The sequence below is a fragment of the Zalophus californianus genome, chromosome 11, assembly GCF_009762305.2.
Source record: "Zalophus californianus isolate mZalCal1 chromosome 11, mZalCal1.pri.v2, whole genome shotgun sequence".
In the NCBI taxonomy this organism is placed as follows: Eukaryota; Metazoa; Chordata; class Mammalia; order Carnivora; family Otariidae; genus Zalophus; species Zalophus californianus.
This window is the reverse complement of record NC_045605.1, coordinates 97,737,422-97,758,944: the sequence shown is the minus strand read 5'-3', so window position 1 is coordinate 97,758,944 and position 21,523 is coordinate 97,737,422. Positions and strand designations below refer to the sequence as shown.

Sequence of the window (21,523 nt, the reverse complement as noted above, 5' to 3'; positions counted from 1 at the left end):
TGCGACCAGCCCCTGTATCTAGAGTTTGTGATTCAGTGCATACTTTGTAAGAGTTGCTGATGGTGAGTGAGTCAGTGGTCATCTTTCTGGGAAGGATAGTGTTTTGTCATTCACTCAACATACAGGCTCTGTAGGCCAACAGAAAACTCTGAGAAATAAAAAAAGGTTCATTATCTTGCCTATTCTAAGGAAAGTGTATAGGAGATGTGAGTGCTTTTGTGTCAGAGAGGTAATGCTGTTCATTTGCTCTTGCATCTTTTTTTTTTTTTTTTTAAAGTAATTTCTACACCCAATATGGAGGCTCAAACTCACAACCCTGAAATCAAGAGTCGCATGGTCTACTGACTGGGCCTGCCAGGTGCCTCAGCTGTTGCATCTTTGAAGCATGTCAAGATCATATAAAGTCCAAGATATATTCCAAAACCAAATATAAATTCTTTCCTGATTATTTATCTTTCCTTGGGGGAAATTGTGGGATAGGTAGTTTGCCTTTTAGAGTACCCTGTACCACTGACTTGCTAAGTACAATTTTCAAACTCGATAGGAGGTCCTATTTTGAACATGTTAATGTTTCACAAGTAGATTTATACTGCCTGTTTTTGTCAGCGTTAGCTTGCCCTCATCCTTCTCTTGTCTTGTGCAGCCCCCCAGCCCCACTTTCGGTACACCTTTTCCCCCTTAACTCTCTCTTTCTTGAGAGAGAGCGTGTGAGTGCACAAGCAGGGGGAGTGACAGGCAGAGGGAGAAGCAGGTTCCCTGCTGAGCAAGGAGCCCAAGGTGGGACTCCATCCCAGGACCTTGGGATTATGACCTGAGCTGAAGGCAGATGCTTAACTGAAACACCCAGGCATCCCTCCCCCTTAAATTTTTTCACCTCTCTTTGGAACTGCCTTTATACCTCCCCTTATGCTGACTGAGAAAGGTAGAGATAATGTTAACAGAAACAGACTTCTGTGGAGCTCCAAGGAAGTACAAGACAAATGTGGTCCAGGTTTCCTCAGAGAGTGCATGCATTTTGTTTGGTTCCCCACAGAAATGAAAGATGTGAAAAGCAAACCTAAAGCTTTTAGTTTCCATTCAGTTTTCCTCTCTCCCCAAAGCATGTTTTCTTACAGACTAGGCAACAGTAGGAAAAGCAAAAGTGGGAAGGCAAAGCTTTTAAAGAAAATACCTTCTTGTGTATTAAGCTTCCCACTGTCCTTCAAGTGACAAGGGTCTGTGTGGAAGACAGTGCTAATCCTTTTTTGTGTGTGTCTGAATTTTCCTTTAAAAAGTCTTTGGTGACGGGCGCCTGGGTGGCTCAGTCGTTAAGCGTCTGCCTTCGGCTCAGGTCATGATCCCGGGGTCCTGGGATCGAGTCCCGCATCGGGCTCCCTGCTCAGTGGGAAGCCTGCTTCTCCCTCTCCTACTCCCCCTGCTTGTGTTCCTGCTCTCACTGTCTCTCTCTGTCAAATAAATAAATAAAATCTTTAAAAAAAAAAGTCTTTGGTGACTTAGGAGTAGGGTGATTAATATCCTACTTATGTGTTTGGTTTTTTTTTTTTTTTTTTAAAGAATTCATTTTTCTCTTTCTCTTGGCTAGGCAATTAGGGTCTTCCTTAGCCCCTTTAGGGCTGCTGTGTTCTCTGGGACCTAGATATGTGTCCTTCACTCTTCTGTACATTGGCCCTTCTTAATCCCAGGCCTCTCTTTTGCTCCCATGCTCACAGCTAGCATGCAGTCTGGTCTCAGAGCTTCACACAACAGCAGTGTTTCTCAACTGTTCCATGCACGTTTCATATGACATTTTGGGAAACATGACTCTGGTCTTTTCTTTGTCCTTTACATCTTCCAGAATAAAATGAACAGAAATTTAACTTGCTCTCTACCCTCCAAGGTGTAGCCACTATTCCAGAGCCCTCTCAACACACTGTCTCAGTAAAAGTTTGTACCTCCTAGGTCATGGTCACATGTCTCAAGAGAGACCGACCATGGGCTCTGGGGTTAGAATCCCTTATACGGATTATTTTAACATCTAATTCCTTAGAGTAGTCCCCACTTTAAATGTTGTTGATACAGGTTTAAGTGAGGTATTTTGAACTTAGTAAATATAAGTTCCTTTCCTCTTAATAACTTTTGGTGATGTAGGCAGCTGCAAGTAAATCCTTTTAGAAATTATTTTGTTTTGCCTTAAAATGATTGGAAGCATCACTACTTCATTAACAAAATTGGAAACCAATTAGATCCATGTGAAAAGTCAAGTACGTAAGCACCTATTTTGTGTCAAGCAAGAAACATCTTTGTCTTAGGAAGGGTAGGTAGAGTGCAGTGTCTCATAGTTCTGGTTCTGGCTTTGTCTTTCAGAATTCTTATTTTCCAAAGTAGACTTCATCCTTGATGACTTCCAGCAGTTCTTTGTCTTTAGGCCAGGGCCAGACAGAAGTCCATCTGGCAGGGGGTATAGAAGAAAGTTTGAAGGAATTTGGGCAGCTTTATAGAATCAATCTTTACTTGCAAGATTGTTCGATAATGTTTAAAAATAAAACAAATTGGTTTTGTGGTTCCTCTGTTTGCTTTTAGCTTCAATTAACTTCCCCATCTTCTGGATTTTTTTTTGTTTGTTTCAGTGGTTCACCACCGCCCTAGGGCCACTGGAGATGCATTTACACAGGCAGGAACTTGGTTGTCTTTGAAGAGTTTTATGCCTGGCACCTACCTATTCAGGAAGGTTGCTTTGGTGAAATAGCGTGGTCTTTTCACATTAATAACATGATCCTTGATTGCTAAAAGAATTATAAGGCCTTTAGCTCTATTGTAGTTTCTCATCCAAAAGCAGATGCTAAAAATGATTTTTTTGGTGACCTAAATGTACTGAAATTCAGCCTCATAAGTTGTAATCATTGTTTTGCTATTTGTTGTGACATTTGGGGACAAGCCTGTGTGAAGTCTTTTAGTATTTTTATTTCCCCATCTTTTACAATGATGGTGTTTTTAAGTTAACTTTGAGATGTTAAATGCAATTGATATTTTAAGGTATTGTGTACTTTAAAAATGGGAGAGGGAGGAGGTTTTGGGGTTTTTTTGTTGTTTTTTGTTTTAATTCTCGGACATGGTGACAAAAGGGGGCTTTTCTTAGGAAAAGAAGCTACATATCTGGAATTATTAGAAGTATAGTCATGGCCCACTTATTTTTCTTTCCTTGGTTTTTTAGAGTGAAGACATAGTCCAGAAAGGGAGGTGTAAAGCCACAGGTATGGGCTAACTGCTGGATGAGTGTGCTCTCTGGTCATCTCTTTAACCTTCTTGCATGAGGCCTGTTGTGCAGATTTGAAAACATTGCATTCAGAAAGGTGATGGCTTTTTTCCTACATTGTGGGATGTAATTTCCTGTTCCTAGGAAGCTAGAAATATTTTCTTGCTCTTTCTCAACTCTTTCTCCTTAGCTGTTTCCCAAGGCAGGCTTATCTCCCACTTGAATTAGCTGCTGCCTGGTTCGAGAGAGAGAGAGCGCGCGCGCGCGCCTGTGTGCGCGCGTGCGTAGCAAGTACTGTACACACAGCAGCTACCCAGCTAACTTTCTTTCCCCATTCTATTTTGTGCCTGAAAGACCCTGCGTAAACTAGAACAACGATGAGGACAGAACTTAGTGGATTCCACACAAACGTTACCCTCCTGGAACCAGAATTTGTTCAACGTACTGATTTTTTAATCGGCACTGGAGCTTAAAGTTTAAACTTATATAGTATATTGTTACCAACTAAGAATTACACTTAAGTTCCAAAACCATTTTGGGATCTGAAAATATGACCTGATTTGAAGGGTGGTCACCATTTGACAGGACAGTTTATTAGGTCAGAGTTAGTTTCAGAAAGTCCAAGGGAGGCTCTGAGTTTATACTTTTGCTGACAGCACTAAACACAGAAGAATGTCTTTCCGCCAGTCCTTATCTTTGACAGTGATTGGGGGAGGAGGTAGTAGTGATTAAGGATACAGGAGGAGGAAGTGGAAAACTTTTTAGGTTTCAAAAAAGTGATAGGTTTCCTACCTTCAGCCTTGTCATATTCTCTCAGTGTACCATAAATGATAATTTTATAGTCGAACCAGTTTGAATACAACAGTAACTAAACTTGGTGCTTTTTTTTTTTAAGATTTATTTATTTGAGAGAACTAGCGGGAGCAGGAACACAAGCAGGGGGAGTGGGAGAGGGAGAAGCAGGCTTCCTGCTGAGTAGGGAGCCCGATGCAGGGCTGGATCCCAGGACCCCAGCACCCTGGGATCATGACCTGAGCCGAAGGCAGACGCTTAACGACTGAGCCACCCAGGCGCCCCTAAACTTGGTGCTTTTTGTCTCATGTCAGTTGTAGATTTAAAATAGAAAATTAAAAAAAATCTTTAAAAAAGATTTATTTATTTTAGAGAGAGAATATGAGCAGTTGCGGGGGGGCTGCGGAGAATAGGGGGAGAGGGAGAGAGAATCTCAGGTAGACTCCATGCTGAATGCAGAGCCCTATGTGGCTGATCCCAGGACTTGGAGATAATGACCTTAGCAGAAAGCAAGAAAGAATGAGACGCTTAATCTTCACTGAGCCACCCAGGTGCCCCATAAGTACTTAATTTTTGAGGTGAAATTCAAGCCCATAAAGGTTTTTGTTTTTGTTCTAAAGATTTTATTTATTTATTTGACAGAGAGAGACACAGGGAGGGAGGGAACACAAGCAAGGGGAGTGGGAGAGGGAGAAGCAGGCTTCCCCGCCGAGCAGGGAGCCCGGGATCATGACCTGAGGCGAAGGCAGATGCTTAAAAGACTGAGCCACCCAGGTACCCCGCCCATAAAGGTTTTAAGCTAAAATTTTAAGTTAGTCTGGTTGGTTATTTTTTTTTTTCTTTCTTTCTTTTCTTTTCTTTTTTTTTCTTTCTCTTTCTTTCTTTCTTTCTTTCCTTTTTTTTCTTTCTTTTTCTTTCTTTTTCTTTCTTTCTTTCTTTCTCTTCTTTTTTTTTTTTAAGATTTTATTTATTTATTTGAAAGAGACACAGCCAGAGAGAGGGAACACAAGCAGGGGGAATGGGAGAGGGAGAAGTAGGCTTCCCACTGAGCAGGAAGCCTGATGCGGGGCTCTATCCCAGGACCCTGGGACCATGACCTGAGCCGAAGGCAGATGCTCAACAGCTGAGCCAGCCAGGGGCCCCTATTTTCAAGTAGTATCAGTAGCTTCTTTTCTACATCCCTTCTGTCACCTAACTGCTAGAAGCTTTGGGGGGGAAATATCTAATCCATTTAACTGTCTGAGATGTCATGAGTTTTCCCTAGATTATTACACTTTTCCTTATATAGACTGTTGGTGGTTTTTAATGACATAGGTTCTCTTTTATAATTTGGCAGTAGGCTCTGATTTTCTTTATGCTCATATAACCAGACGTCACATTTTGCCCTTTAAAACTCATTTAGATTATTGGGGTAGAAGTATAAAATCCTTTCACTTGTCATTGAACTCCCTGGTTCTATCAGTCAAGATAGACAGCCTGACGTTTGCATGTGCTACCTGGGCCTTTGTGCTCAACTATGCTTTTCTTTGCTCTTTCACTCTTTTGACAAAACAACTGCTGTGATTTCTAGCATTTCTCTCTCCTAATCCAGTTTTTAAACTGTTTATTCCATTCTGATGTTCTGAATGCCATGTGTGCTGTTCTTTAGAGGGTTTCCCTTATCTACCAATCAGTTTTAATGATTTTGGTTCTTAATGTTACAGCAGGCTGATTGCCCCTACCCTCACATCATTGGGCTTTTGAATTGTTGCCCTTAGAAAAGAAGTAGAGAATATTCAAGGCAAAGAAAACTAACACAGACCATCAGGGAAAGAAAAGGAAACCATGTATGTAAATTTATAGTGAGAGGACAGACAGTAAAAAGGGAGTGAGGGAAAATTAAAACCTCTTGCAGTGGACCCTTGGTTGTAAGCTTTCCTGCCATGTCTTTACTTTTAATGCATCCTTTGTGGGAAAAGCCTGGAATGTGTTTCTGATTAAGAAATTTAAAAAACAACCTATGGGCAGTTTTCTGTGAGTAACTGCTAATTCTACTTTTTAATTTTCCCTTAACATCTGCATTTTTGTATTTGAATAATTGTTTTTATCATCACTTGACTTTTTAATCTTTGTCTAAAATTGTGACTTGTGATTAATTTCCATGCTTTCTTTTCCCACAAGCATGTTGAATTTAATTATACTGAGATGACTCTTGTGACCTGCCTAAAGAGAAGCGCCCTCCTTCATGTGATAACATTTCCATCTTTTAAGTTTTTAAAGCAGTCTTGTCTTATAAATCATAAAATGGATTTTAAAATGTTACTCTAAAACCAGTGCTTTTCAACCTTTGGCTTGGTAAAAATTACTGTAAGGAGTGCACATCCTTCCATGCACTGAGCAGTGCCTGGCTGCTCAGTAAAGTCTTCCACATTAAATACTTTCGTTATACATGTGATTCTGATTAAAATGGGGATAGAACTAGATATATTTTTAGTGAATAGTGAAAGCATAACAATAACCAGTGAGATTCCTTATTGTTGATTCCTTTTTAAAGGAACCCTTGAACTAAAAAAAAACCCAAACAACCCTAATTTAGTTGTTGACCGGCCTCACAAAGTTACTCCTTGGTCCTGATAGCTTTCTATAGGAAGAGGCATGTGATCAGCTCCAGGGTACATAGAAGAAGCTAGGTCAGAACTAACCAGTAACTTAACCAGTCCCAGCTAGGGTTACTGTCTTCTGCCTGCCTGGCAGTCAGCACTTGATGAACTGTGTGCTCTGTGTGCTCGTTGCAGTCTCCTCTCACTGCAGCCTGGTTTAGCGTCCCCCTTTAGTAGGTGGAAAAGATCTCCTGCAACTTCTCTCTCCAAAGTAGTAGGTCAAAGGAGCCAGGGTCTCTGACAAAATAGAAAAGCGGTTAGCTGTTGTTGTAGTTCTAACTTTCGGATGGTTATGCCTGTTTATTAGGAGACACACTTTCTACCTTCCATGGTCAGATGCAGATGGGGGTCAGGCACTGTTAGCCAGGCTACAACACTTAGGCCTATGCAATGACATGTTGCCTTTCATTATTTTTGTTTTTAAGTAACGCTATACGTTTAGGAGTTCATTTGTTTACCTCTTTACAGGCTGAACATAACTTCCTTTTTTCAAAATTCCCTGTGTTGTGAACTGAGCTTGAGTGAAGTGAAATCTTTGAGGTAAGGCGATCCTAATGATAAAAATGGAAAGAAGGCCTGCGCAATTTGGGAGCCTTCAGAGATATAGTTTTAGAGTCACTGCCTAAATATTGAAATGCCACCATTTGTTGTTTGGAGGATGGGAAGCTAAATTGAGAACGGGAGCACCACATCTGCCTTGACTGCTAAGTATATCCATTTCTACTGCTCACCCATAATAGAATTTTTATGTGTGTGTTCATTAATCTTGGTTTTAGCATCAGTTTAAAGGAGGATGGAGAACGAAGAGACTTAGTTTACATTCCTCTGTCCTTCCCTTACATGTTTGAGTGTTTGCTCCTAGTGGGCCCCGCTTCTTTCTCATTATCATCACTCTGGTGGTTTTTGTTTCTCTAGAAAGGTCGAACAACAGAAAAGACATTGTTTCCTAGTATTCTATCAAAAGGCAGAATATCATTTTTATTTTTGCTTTTTAAATTTTCTGGTAAAATAAGATTCAGAGTAAAGTTTTGCCTGTCCCACCTAATGAAGGTCACTGAATCAGGAATTTTTAAAAAGTCCTTCACTCTGATGAGGAACCATTAGGGAGCACATTTGCTCTCAGCACACCATCAAGAAGTTGGGGTTGGTCCAGTGCAGGTAGTAGTTCGTATATGAGCCCTTAAGTTTTTGGTGACCAGTTCTTCAGCCAGCTGGCCTCTGGCCTGCTTCTGACGGTCTGAACCATTCCTTATGTGACTATGCTGAGGTTAGTTTGGACCCAGCACTGTGCTCATTGCTGTCTTTGGCACATGGTAACTAAGTTTAAACCAAGGCCAACAACCCAGTTTTCCTTTCCAGAAACATTTTCAGACCACATGAGGTGAGCTTTCTTTTTTTTTTCCTTAAGCTGTTTTCATTTTTGGTTTTTGAGTTTTGTTCTTTTTTTATTTGTTTGTTTGTTTGTTTTTTTGCTTTAGGTAGTTTTTAGGCTTTGGGGCCCCTCAAAACCAGATTCGCAGAAAGGAGTTTGGAGGATGTGAAACAAGTTTGTGTTTCTTCTGCTCTGTTAGCCACTGCTATCTTCATGGATCTGACACTGTATTTATCTGACAGTGCACTTAGTACTGCTTCGCCAGGGAAAATCACACAAACCCAGCCTGGCGCATCAGCACTTTCATTGTGTGCCGGGCTGAGCCTCCCTTCACATGCTCACATCCCCCTTTTAATCCAGTACTCCCCTTCCCCTCCCCAGTCCTGCCTGTTTCTGTGGCACTTACTGCTGGTTTCCCTGAGCTCCTCTTTCCACTTTGTGTTTTTTGTGGGGCCCAGGAAGCTAAAGCTGTGTGTATTTGTGGATCAGACAAGTGCAGCAAGTTAATATCATTGGCTTCTGAAGGGGAGAGTGAGGTGATGGCTGCGTTTAAGTTGGATTTCCTTCCAGAAATGATGGTGGATCATTGCTCTTTGAATTCCAGTCCTGTGTAAGTATTTTTGTCGTCTAATTTTTATCATAAGCAGAGGAACTGGGCTATTTTCTTTGTTATTTGATGAAACTGGTCCCTTTCCCTAAGAGAGGGAAGAAAAAATTGGGTGAGGAAGCCAAAGTCCACACTATTATTATTTTCTATTGTAGTCTGATTCTGTCTCATCACTGCTGATTTCCTTGGGGCTGTAACTAAGTTCTCTACAGAAGGGTGTATTTGATATATGAGCAGCAACATCAACTCAAGTGTGTTGGCTCCAATCCTTCAAGCTGTAGTGTTTTCCCATATGATAGATTCCAAGGTATTTTTTTTTTAACCTTAGCTTTACTGCTTTGCATTGGGTATGCAATTTCAAATAATCTTTTGGGAAGTTATGTATGTGAAATTCTTAGATCACAGAGGAGACTGGTTACTAGAGTGTATTTAGTGTTGTATGCAGAATGCTGTATTGGTATCTAAACTGTAACCCTGGGCTCTGATTTTTTTCCCAGTCTAATTGAAAATACAACACAATACATGATTTCAGGGATGTCAGATTGACCCCCCCCCCAAAAAAGCAAAACTGGATCAATCTTGATTGGCAGTTTGCCCAAATTTTCAACAGAGGAATGAGAAATCTAATCAGTGTGCAGTACTGTTCAGGAAGTGACGCTGCCATTGTACACAGCTAAATTGCTAACCTGGCCCTGAGCTGTAGCTTCAGGGAACCTGAATTCTGCACTTGGTAGAGAAGAACACATTTCTGACTCCTGATTTCAGTTACTTTAACCAGGCTTCAGAGTATCTTGAAACCTCAAGCAGATGAGCCTTAGGTTATTCAAAGCCAAGAATATTAAATGCTAGAATAGTCCCTAGATAACAGGTGGTAGTGTAAGGCCTTGAGATCAGGGCCTCCATTGGAAATCAGTTTACCCTTGGGATTACATGTAACAGGTGTGGATAATAGCATATTCTAAACAGTGCTCTGTGGAATGGTTTGGGGGATCTCAAAGTTAGCTGGCTTGCTCCTTTGAAATGGACGCTATGCCTTCTCTGTAGTATCCAAAAATAATGGTAATTTAGATGTGTCTTTTTATGCAAGTTCTTTACTGCTAAAATTTTATTTTAGCTGTAGATAACAAGTGAAATCACACTGAATGCCACCGTAAAGACTTAATACATAATAGAAGGACTCCCATGTACTAGATATATCTCCTTAGAAAGAGGACTTTGTGGCTCATATTGTCTTTCATTGTAACAGTTTCTCTCCATGCTTTGCCACTGCCTTTATTTGGCCTGTAGATACAGCATTTTTCCTCAGCCTGATTTCTCATCTTTCATGAGGTTAGACTAGTTCAGTATCCCATGAAATCTGGATCACAGATCACTGCAGGAAAGTTACCTGGAATGTAAAAGTGCTGATCCCTGGACCCATGCCCAGATAGTCTTATGCTTAGAACAGGACCCCAGAATCTGTATTTTAGCAATGTCCCATGAGGTTTTCATGCACACTAAAGTTGGAGAGCTAATGGACTGAATGCAGCTCATTCTGTTAGAGGTGATGGGACACCATCGCATCATTTCTTCCCTAGTGCGTTTGCATTTGTTTAGTCCTCCATCCTATAAAAGCTTCAGGAAGTTAATTGGTCACAGGCTATTGCCCCTGTTTTACAGATGAGAAACCCAGTTGAGAGAGGCTATAGCTGACTTGCCTGGGGACAGTTGGTGTCAGCCTTGGACCTAAAACCAAGTTTAATGATACCCTCTTTTTATTTTTTACCCCTAGACCAGGTTGTCTCAGGTGTCATTGAGCCAGGTACCCATCAGCTCCTCTCATTATTGCAAGTCCTCGGGCCCACTCCCATGGGTATTATATGCCAAAACACCACAGAGTTAAGGAAGTTCTTGATGATGTGTTTGCCACTTTTTTGTTGGATTCTCAGCTCTTCTTTTAACTCATACTCATTAGCAGGAGACTTGATATCACTGGTTTTCTCTCTCAAGTGATTTTGCCTGGGAATATAATTGAGCAATGTATCTTTTTCAAAATTTCTTTACAACAAAGAAGAGAAGAATGGCTGGTGGAGGCGTGGAAGGGTCAGGGGACCTGAACTGTAGTTCCTAGTCTTATTTTTTTTTTTTAAGATTTTTATTTATTTATTGAGAGAGAATGATAGAGCATGAGGGGGGGGAGGGTGAGAGGGAGAAGCAGACTCCCTGCTGAGCAGGGAGCCTGATGCTGGACTCATCCTGGGACTCCAGGATCATGACCTGAGCCGAAGGCAGTCCCTTAACCAACTGAGTCACCCAGGTGCCTGTTTCTTTTCTTATTTTTAACAATGTCCTTGATTCTGCTCTGACCACTCTTCAGCTTCCCTGGTTCCTCTTACTTTGCTTATATCCTAGGAGCTGGGTGTTGTTCAGGAGGTGTAGCTCAGGCCCTTTTCTCTTGGCTTTCCCTTGGCTTAAGGGGGTACCAATGTACTTCTCTGATTCTCAGATCTCAGTATTTAATCACCCAAATGTCCCCTGAACTTCCCATGCAAAAACACTTTCCCAGATTGTCTCTACTAGAACCCAAGAGTGATCAGTAACTTCTTCCCTTTTCCTCTTTTTCATCAAGGGATCTCCCAAGTTCTATGAGTCCTGCCCCCAAATTTTTCAGCATTGCCTGAGACTGAGCCCTAATCTTGGGAGCTAGTTTGTATGGAAATCTCCGTATTTTCCCATTTTATTTCATCCTCTGTATTATTGCCAGGTATCTTTTATTTTTTTATTTTTTTCTTAAGATTTTTATTTATTTGACAGAGAGCACAAGCAGGGGGAGCAGCAGCTGGTAGAGGAAGAGGGAGAAGTCAGCTCCCCAATAAGCAGGGAGCCCAATATGAGGCTCTATCCCAGGACCCTGGGATCATGACCCGAGCTGAAGGCAGACGCTAAACAACTGAGCCACCCAGGCACCCCTGACAGGTGTCTTTTAAAAGATAAATCTGATCACTTCCTTGTTTAAAAATCTTGGAATAAAGTCCAAGCCTGTCAGTATCACATGAAAAGCTCTTCACTGGGTCTCTCCAACCTGTCTGTTTATTCTCATTGATTTTCTAATGTTTTCTCTCTTTTTTCTAATCTTTTAAAATGTTTGTGTACTCTCCCCTCGCTTTCTCAGGTCCTTTTCTACCTTTCTAATGCTGTCTGTCTCACTCTCCTCTGATCTCTTTTTCCTGAGTTCTTACCATGCCCTCATCATTCCATGCTATACAGCAGTGTTTCCAGCTCCTCTGTCCATTCACCTTAAACCCCTGCCCTCCTCCCCCAAATAAAAAAACCTATCCTAGCCACTTTCTTTCACAGAACTTTTATATATCTGTGAAAATATTTGTAGGGCATTATAGTTGTGTCCTTCCAATTGTTCAGTGTCATTGCCTTCAGGGCAGTGTTGCTCAGTCCCCTTCTATAGCCCCCTATAGTGTGTGGTATCTTGCACATAGTAGGAACTTGGGAAGTACAGCTGAATGAATGATAAGCCCTGTGAGGTTTGTTGTTTTTTTTTTTTATAATTAAAGGTAGTTACTGAACTAAAGTCTCCAGATGCTACCTCCCTTCCTCAGAAAAGGCTGAAAACCTTCACAAGCAGATCGTTAGCCTGAAAGGTGATTTAAAAACCTTTATTACTAGCCTTTTCTAGTACCTAACACCCCAACTAACAGGAAGATTTCCCTTTATCCAAATGGAAGTTCTTCCTTCCAGCGTACATGCATTTTGTCTGGTTTGCACTAGAGAACAGCTGGTAAGTAATTCAGGCCAGTGTTTCTGGGTCCTTTCTATTCTCATGTTCTTCTGTGCCAGTTTCCACAGCACAGAGAGGGACCTGATAGGGGTGGGTGGGTGGCTGGAGATCGGGAAGCAGCAAATATTTATGCCCCTTGGGGAGTTGGAAGGATTGGTAAGTATCTGAAATTTTTCTGTTTATGTAATGAACAAGTGGAGGTCAACAGGTAGTGAGAAGGGGTGAGAGAAAAAAATGAGTAATGAAAGGTTTTGGAAATGATTTTTTAAAATGTATTGAAGTACAATTGACATACTAGTTTCAGGTGTGCAGCACAGTTTTTGACATTTGTATTGTTGTGAAGTGGTCATGACAATAAGTCTAATTACTGTCCGTCACCTTGAAGAGTTAATAGTTTGTTTTTTTGTTTTTTTAGATTTTATTTATTCATTTGACAGAGCACAAGCAGGGGGAGCGGCAGAGGGAGAGGGAGAAGCAGGCTCCCCACTGAGCAGGGAGCCCCATGTGGGGCTCAATCCCAGGACCCTGGGATCATGACTTGGGCTGAAGGCAGACGCTTAACCAACTGAGCCATCCAGGTGCCCTGAAGAGTTAATAGTTGTATTTACTATATTCCCATGCTGCAACCCCATGACTTACTTATTTTGTAACTAGAAATTTGTACTTACTTAATCCCCTCTACCCATTTCGTTCCCCCCAAGGAAATGATTTTTAAACAGATATAAAGGCAGTATTTGCCAGCCTGTTTGGCTGCAAGGAACAGATACTCAGTCGAGCTAGCATATATTGATATATTAAAGGGTTTTCTTGTAAGGACACACATGGACGAGACTGTAATGTAATCAGGAACTCCACAGCCGGAAGACCTGGAAACTCCCATCTTTCTGGCCCTGGACACATGTTCTGCTCTCTCTGCATGTGCTGCCACTTCTGCTTTTCACTCACCTCACAACTGTGGGTGCAGCACAGCTTTGCCTTGCCACGGTCCTTCCAGCCTGTTTTCTCCTCTTGCTCTGTATAGGTCTCTCTCTCAAATTAAGATGTAATTCACACAACCAAATTTACCCTTTATTTATTTAGTTATTTAAAGATTGTATTTATTTGACAGAGACACAGTGAGAGAGGGAACAACTGAGCCACCCAGGAGCCCCAAAATGTACCCTTTTAAAAGTGCACAGTTCAGTGACTTTTACTGTATCCACAAAGTTGTGCAGCTTGTCACCACTGTCTAATTCCAGGACACTTTTATCACCCCAGGAAGAGATCTTGTCCCGTAGCAGGCATCCTCCCCACCCCCAGTTCCCATTCGTAGGCACCTGCTAACCTGCTTTCTGTTTTTATAGATTGATCTGTTCTGGAAATTTTACATAAATGAAATCACACAGTGTGTAGCCTTTGGCGGTTGGCTTCTTTCACTTGGCATCATGTTTTCAACCTTCATCTGTGTCATAGGATGACCTCTTGTTATCTCTTGCCACTGCCCTTTTATCTTGTCAACTTATGCTATCTCTAGTTGCAACTCTCCCACTTCTGACTTGACCACTGCCTATTTCTGTTAACCAGTTCCAGATTCTTTTCTTTTTTTTTTTTTTTAAAGATTGTATTTTATTTATTGGAGAGAGAGAGCACAAGAGGGGTTAGGGTCAGAGGGAGAAGCAGACTCCCCACCAAGCAGGGAGCCCGATGCGGGACTCAGTCCCGGGATTCCAGGATCATGACCTGAGCCAAAGGCAATCGCTTAACCAACTGAACCATCCAGGTGACCCAGTTCCAGATTCTTTAGAGCAATGTAATGTGCCGTAGAACTTTCTGTGATGATAAAATACCTCTGCTGTCCTGTGCAGTAGCCACATGTGGCCAGTGGCTATTGACTTGCTCAGTGTAGCGGTAAGGAACTTGATTGGCCAGGCCTGTCTTTCTGTTTTAGGCATAGGTCTTAGATTTCTGGCTAGCCAGTAGATCAGTTTGTTGGGTTAGGATCCACCCCCTTGTCTAGTTGGCTGGGGTCAAGGGATGGGAGAGAGGGACAGAACATCAACTCTGTGCCCCTGAGCTGGCCTTAGGCCAGGAAGTTTTGAAAGAGAGATAGGAGAAAGAGAAAAGAGGGTTTAAGAATTCTGAACAAGTATGTGCTTTGAAAATAAGTTTTCTCTTTCCTGTCTCTCTTCCAAATTGGTTCTCTGTTTTATTTTCCTGGGGCATGTTCCATCAAGAATCAGGGTAGACAAGGCAGCATCTGGTCCTGATTTTTCATAATTTCTCATTCCTAATGTTATTTGCCAGTTGCTGCCAGAAACATTAAAAGAGGTGGGTTGGTGCTGTTCCTGTCCCCTAAAACACTTGCTGCCTCCTCATCTCTCTTCTTCCCTCACTGCTATGGGCCCTGCTTTTCCTCTCTTCCATCCTACTCTCAGGTCAATACTTTCACAGAGGATAAGAATTTCCATAGACTTGGGCGCCTGGGTGGCTCACTCATTAAGCGTCTGCCTTCAGCTCAGGTCATGATCCCAGAATCCTGGGATCAAGCCCCACCTCGGGCTCCCTGCTCCGCAGGGAGTCTACTTCTCCCTCTGCCTTCCGCTCTGCCTACTGCTCTCTCTGTGTCTCTGTCAAATAAATAAAATCTTTAAAAAAAAAAAAAAAGAATTTCCATAGACTTGCCTCTTAGGAATGACAGGGACAGTATAGGTACTTCTCCAGGGGGCTGCTGAATTCATTGGTTCTTGAGTCGGCATAATAAATAGCAATAATTTATGATCATGGACTCTGAAGAGCTCCCCATCAATGGGGAGGTAAGGCACATGTTTGAGAGTGTTTTTAGTGATACATGGAATAAATGCCATACATGGATGATGTGGGGTCCTTGCCATATCACATTGAGAGTCTTGTCCCCAGGTGACTTTTGTGCAGTGGTGACTTTTAACTAAGGGCAACATGCATACTGGAACTATGTGTGGAAGGTTGAGGATAGAAGAACATTGTTCTCTGACACAGTAACAGTTGATATCCACATTTTCCTTATTCAACAACATATACCACATTTCACACAGTGTCAGGCCTGTATAACTAAGTGCCCACTATTTGTTAGAGGAAGGGATAAGTCAGTGCAGAAACTCCACAGTTACCTGATGTCCATGGCATCTTCAGCCTGGCCTGATAATTTGCTACACTCTACAAGTGCTTCTCAGATTGGTGAAGGACAGTGAGAACACTGTCCTGCTGCCACCCGACTTATAAACCACAATAAAAACATTTTAGTAGGAAAACAAAATAATAAGGCGTAAGCTTGCATTTCGTATCTTTTTATTATCACTAGATGGAATATATATATAAAGTTACTTAGCTCAATTGCTGTAGAAGTTTCTAAAGGGTTAAGTTTGAAGATTTCCCCTGCTCCTTAGGCACTTTAAATAGCACTGGTCTAGGGGATTCTTCCCGCTAATGAATTGGGATACACAGGGGAAACCATGGTTCATGGAGTGGGTGGACATGAAGAAATGGAGAAAGATTTGGAGAGTAAAGAGAAAGGGAGGGCATTTGTCTAGAATGCCAAGTCTCCACTGTACTTTTGGATAAATCATAATTCATATATATTGACTGTGCTTCTGCTTGTGCACTAAACTGTGATGTAGAAAATTTAGAAAGGGCACACAAATGCAGAAGGAAGGGACAGACTGAGAGCTGTTGCCTCCAGTGTAATTACGAATTGATAAACCCCCACCTCTTTTCAAAAATAGTGTCAGCGTCCTTATCAAAACATATTCTGAGAGCCATTTGGGTTCTCTGTTAACCCTCCCTAGAATAGAAATATGATTAAAGACCAGCAGCATTTTAATAAAATGATAATTAAACTTGTTGGAGGCAAGTTGTAGGGAGCAGCCACCATTGTTTGATTAGTCATGAGGCTTGTTTTTTTTTATTTATCACAGTAGCATGATTTCTGTTAGAACATTGCGATTAAGCTTCTAAAAGTAACTACAAGTATATTTTTACAACAACTTGACACACTTGGTTTTGAATTAGTAAAGGAAAGCCAATAAAACAATGCATTTCAAAACACTTGGGCAAAAAAAGGATATTGATCCTGTGAGAATCAAATAATGACAGGCGATACTAGCTGCTGCTCTTTAATTTGTGAGCCCTCTTTGTGCACAACATTCATTTTTATCAGAATTAGTTGCTTAAAGGGGGGAATTAATGAGAAGAAATTGCTCCCATCCCAGATCTGAGTACTTCTTTGAGCCACAGCCTATATACCAGGCTGTAAGAATGAATAGCCAATAAAACAGTTTCTGCCTTCAAGGAACTGTCAGTCTAGTTGGGAGAGGTAGATACAGCCAGATGATGCTAAAAGGTGGTAAATACTATAATGAAGGTGGGAATTTAGTACTGTTTGAGTCCTGACGAGACTGACTAACCTGAAAGAGTATGGGAAACCTTTACAGACATCGTGACAAGAGTTGGTCTATATATGCCATTTGTCTTACACTTTTGATATTTAGTGCTAGATTCAGGCAAGGTGACGTGTAATAGTCCCTGTGGGTGTTCAGTTGTAAGAAATTTAATGGAGTGCCTGGGTGGCTCGGTTGGTTAAGAATCTGACTTGATTTCTGCTCAGGTCATGAACTCAGGGTAATGGGATAGAGCCCTGAGTCGGGCTCCACACTCAGTGGAGAGTCTGCTTGAATTTCTCCCCTGGTCCCTCTGCCCCTCCCCCTGTGCTTGTGTGCGCGTGCTTGCACGCGTGCACACACACACTATCAAATCTTTTTAAAAAAGACATATAGTAATTAAAATACAGAGGTTGAAATACCTGCATAGATCCAGCATTTTCAGGGGTCTTCAGTTATTGTTCAGAAGATAGCAGTGGTGGAAAAACTATTGTTTTGCTAGAAAACTAGCATTTTATTTAGTGTTGATGTTAGGACATGGCAAATTTGAATATGATGAAGTGATTTCTGGATTAAGCAGACACAGAAAAGTTAACAATGCTAGCTATTTGGAATTTAAGTTGTTAATGGTTGAGATGAAGGCTAAAGAGGAAGATCTTGGGCAGTGGTAGGAGAAGGACTTTGATTCATTCTGATTGGAAACATTTGTAGTCCAGGAAGGAATCTCCCTAGGTTATTGGTAGTGGGAGGGATAAAAATGAAGGTATTAAGTAGGAGCATTACAAGTTTGATGTGATAGGGTTGTGACAGTTTAAAAGGCAAAGCTTTTTTTGCCTTCCTCTTCCCACCCTCCCCCCCCCCCCGCCCCCACTAAAGTGGGGCTCAAACTCAAAACTCTGAGATCAAGAGTCACATGTTCTACTGACTGAGCCAGCCAGGAGCCCCGGGCCAACATTTTCCACTCTTTTCTTAGCTCAGGCCTTGGAAATCAAGTGTTCTGTTCCGATGTCTGCTGAAAGAAAACTTTTACCTGTCATTGTATACATTGGGAGTCCTGAATCTTATTCCATAATCAATAGTCCTTTGTGATTTTTATGTACATTTTTAAAAGTTTTGTTAACTGTGCTTCAAAACTATGAAAACTTGCATTAGAAACTTTACGTCTTAAGTTCTGAGAATTCTCATGCTAGTCAAGGAATGAGTGATGCCTGGTTCCTTAGTTAAAACCCAGGATGTCCTAATCAGAACGTGACTTCAGTTTGGGATCTAATGGAAGGCATGGCCATGGGTGAAGGGGAGGACCAGGGAACTCTGGTGTATTGAATGGCAGTAGTAAAAAGAAGTAGAATTCTTTCCCCCTACTTTTTCAGGAAGTAGTTGAGATGTTTAAAGAAAAGAAACATCCCCCTAGAGAGCACCATGAATACGTAATAGAAGCTATATTTTGTTTCATGCAGCTCAAAGAAAATGAACGGCACGCTGGACCACCCAGACCAACCAGATCTTGATGCTATCAAGATGTTTGTGGGCCAGGTTCCGAGGACCTGGTCTGAGAAGGACTTGAGGGAACTCTTTGAACAGTATGGTGCTGTCTATGAAATCAATGTCCTAAGGGATAGGAGCCAAAACCCCCCTCAGAGCAAAGGTAAGGGCTTTGGGTTTTATAGGTAATTTCTGTCAGTGTGCTTGCTATCATTGCCAGAATGCTCCTCTGATCACATTCTAAAGGGAGGAACTCTGTCCTTTTATAGTAGTTATATCTTCCAGCCCAAACACATTTAATGGCATAAAAATAAAAAGTTAAGGTGACATCATGAGGATAATTTGTAAATTGGATTGTAGGTGGTCCTTTGCGAGAGCTCTGAATTCAAGAGACAGACTCATGAGTGTGTGTGTGTGTGTGTGTGTGTGTGTGTGTGTGTGTGTGTGTGTCTTTTTTTAATGTGAGTGTCTCTTGATCTTGGGAATGGAATGACAAAGTTGAAATAAACCAACCACATAAGGTTTTCTTTGGTGTTTTGGCTAGACTAAGCTGAAAGAAAAAGACTGTCCACACCATACCTGTGGATTTCTGTTAGTGTTACAGAGGCCTTGCAGAATGGCTTAGCAACCAGGAGGGACCTGTTTGTAGGTAACCTGTTTGTTGTAGCCTACAAGATGAATGGAAGAAAGGCTGAGCTACTTGCAGAAATACCTACCAAAGTAGAAGCTTTATGGAAACAACGGTAGAAAAGCCATTAGCTTTGCCCTGTACACGCACATATAATATTCTTTTCCAAATAATCTATTTCATAATAATTTTCTGTGGAAGCTGTTCTACAGTGCAGATGTAAGCAAGCAGAATTGTTATGTTTGAAGCCAGTTTAATAACAGAGGATCTAGAAGCAGAGAAATTATTTTCCTTTTCTGGCATAGTTAACCAAAAATATAAAGTATTATAGTTTCTGAAAATGACTGGCGATGTAACATGCAGTGATTTAGAATCTTAATTGCACTGATTTTGAAAGGAATCAGTGTTGTATCTCCTGGGACTAGGAGCCCATATTTACAAGACAAACTTCTCCCCTCCTATCCCTAATAAAGATACAAAGCACAAAATCTGCAGATCTCCTCAGTCAGGGCCATGTGCTGTTAGAAGCTTAATTATATTTGATGAAAACCAAGGGTCCAAAAAAAGATATTAAGTGTTTCTTGCTCTTTCGTCATTTTATAATTTAATAAATGGTAATTATGTTTGAAGCATATGGTAGAAATTGGCTACAATGTAAGGAGTGATTTATTCTGAGAAAGAATGAGTTCCTGGTAGACTACAAGCCGCAAGAGTGCAGGGCCCGTCTCTTTTGTTTGTTCCTGAATGTCTTACCCCACATAACCTGGTGCTCCAACTAGGGTGGGTTGAATGGCATGGTACAATGACATTTGTAAAGGAAGTTATCTTTCCCAGAGAAGTTAGAGGAGCAACTAAAGAATTTTAGTAGAACTCAGAGACTATAACAATAAAGAAAATGCATAGAAAGTAATGTAGGGTTTTTTCTGCTTCTCTCCCCCCCCCCAGGAGGGGGGTTGCTAATTTTAATAAGTTTAGCCTTCTCTTTGAAGTTCCAGTATGTCCATGGAGGAGGGAGTACTCTAGGGATTATCTGCTTTCAAAGGAGTTTGATTTGGTGAAATTTTATTTATTGCAGGGTGCTGTTTTGTTACATTTTACACTCGCAAAGCTGCATTAGAAGCGCAGAATGCTCTTCACAACATGAAGGTCCTCCCAGGGGTAAGAAAGCTCCTACTAGTAAGTGGAACTGTGGTGGTTTCAAATATGGAACATACTTATGCATGTCACGCACACACTGAAAACCATTTTGGGGAAAAGGTGACTGCCTGAGGGATTGATATAAAGGAGGGCATAAAGGGAACATTACAAAGAAGATAGGCTGAAAGTGGTTTAGTTCTCTCTTAACCAAGGGAATTTTGACTTCCTGATTCAGATTCTGTCTATTTTGATATTTTGGGAAGAAATGATCATGAGGCAGATGTGAGGTCAGAGAAAACTCTTAAGGCTCTAGTTTCGGTATTTCCTTTAGAGTCCTCGTTTATATTTCTGAATGCCTTCAGTGGGTACAATGATAATATGTGTGTGTTTTCCTTATTAGATGCATCATCCTATACAGATGAAGCCTGCCGACAGTGAGAAGAACAATGGTAAGCAAGTGTGTAAAGCCCTCCCCTTATAAGGTTTCTTCTAGTTTACTGTTCGTTCTGATGGCATCTGGATTGTATTTGCTTTAAGCAATTGTTTTTAAGATTTTATTTATTTGACAGAGAGAGACACAGCGAGAGAGGGAACACAAGCAGGGGAAGTGGGAGAGGGAGAAGCAGGCCTCCTGCCAAGCAGGGAGCCTGATGTGGGGCTCGATCCCAGGACCCTGGGATCATGACCTGAGCCGAAGGCAGATGCTTAACGACTGAGCCACCCAGGCGCCCCTGTTTCTGTTTTTTTTTTTTTTTAATTGCCATCTCAGTGACAAAATACTAAATTTGTCTCAGGTGTGGAACATAATGATTCGGGACTTGTATATATTAGAAATGATCACCCATGATAAGTCTAGTTAGTATCTGTCACCATACAAAGTTCTAAAAACTTTTGATGAGAATTTTTAAGATCTACTTTCTAAGCACCTTTTAAATATGCAGTATAGTACTATTAACTGGTAAGTTTGTACGTTTTGATCCTTTTCGCCCTTTTTGCCCACTCCCTTATGCTCGACCTCTGGCAACCCCCAGTCCTGTTCTGTGTATCTGTGAACTTCGTGGGTGGGGGGTGGGTTTGTTTGTTCGTTTGTTTTTTAAGGTTTTACATGTGAGATCAGACAGTATGTTTCTCTGTCTGAATTCTTTCACTCAGCATAACGCCTGCAGGGTCCTTCGTTCTGTGTTGTTACAATGGCAAGATTCCATTCTTCTTTATGGCTGAATAATATCCGAGGTGTGTGTATGTGTGTACCCCACATTTTCTTTATCTGTTATCTGTCAGTGGACACTTAGGTGGTTTCTGTCTCTTGGCTATTGAAAATAATGCTTCAGGGCGCCTGGGTGGCTCAGTTGGTTAAGCGACTGCCTTCGGCTCAGATTATGATCCCAGGCTCCTGGGATCGAGTCCCGCATCGGGCTCCCTGCTCAGCAGGGAGTCTGCTTCTCCCTCTGACCCTCCCCCCTCTCATGCT

The 21,523-nt window shown here is 41.5% G+C and overlaps 1 protein-coding gene across 12 annotated transcripts in view; it reads left to right on the top strand.

Moving 5' to 3' along the window:
- CELF1 (CUGBP Elav-like family member 1) overlaps nt 1-21,523 on the top strand; it is a 77,118-nt gene that overhangs the window by 35,062 nt on the left and 20,533 nt on the right. For 4 of the 12 annotated variants that reach the window (XM_027578091.2, XM_027578088.1, XM_027578086.1 and 1 more), the window contains 4 exons: nt 8,494-8,645; nt 18,263-18,450; nt 19,991-20,073; nt 20,453-20,501. In XM_027578091.2, coding sequence (XP_027433892.1) covers nt 8,575-8,645; nt 18,263-18,450; nt 19,991-20,073; nt 20,453-20,501 — 391 coding nt within the window. In that variant the 5' untranslated portion in view covers nt 8,494-8,574. Of the gene's footprint in view, nt 1-3,190; nt 3,231-7,131; nt 7,204-8,493; nt 8,646-18,262; nt 18,451-19,990; nt 20,074-20,452; nt 20,502-21,523 lie in introns of those variants that run through there. The other 8 variants (XM_027578094.2, XM_027578096.1, XM_027578095.1 and 5 more) reach the window with 4 other exon arrangements.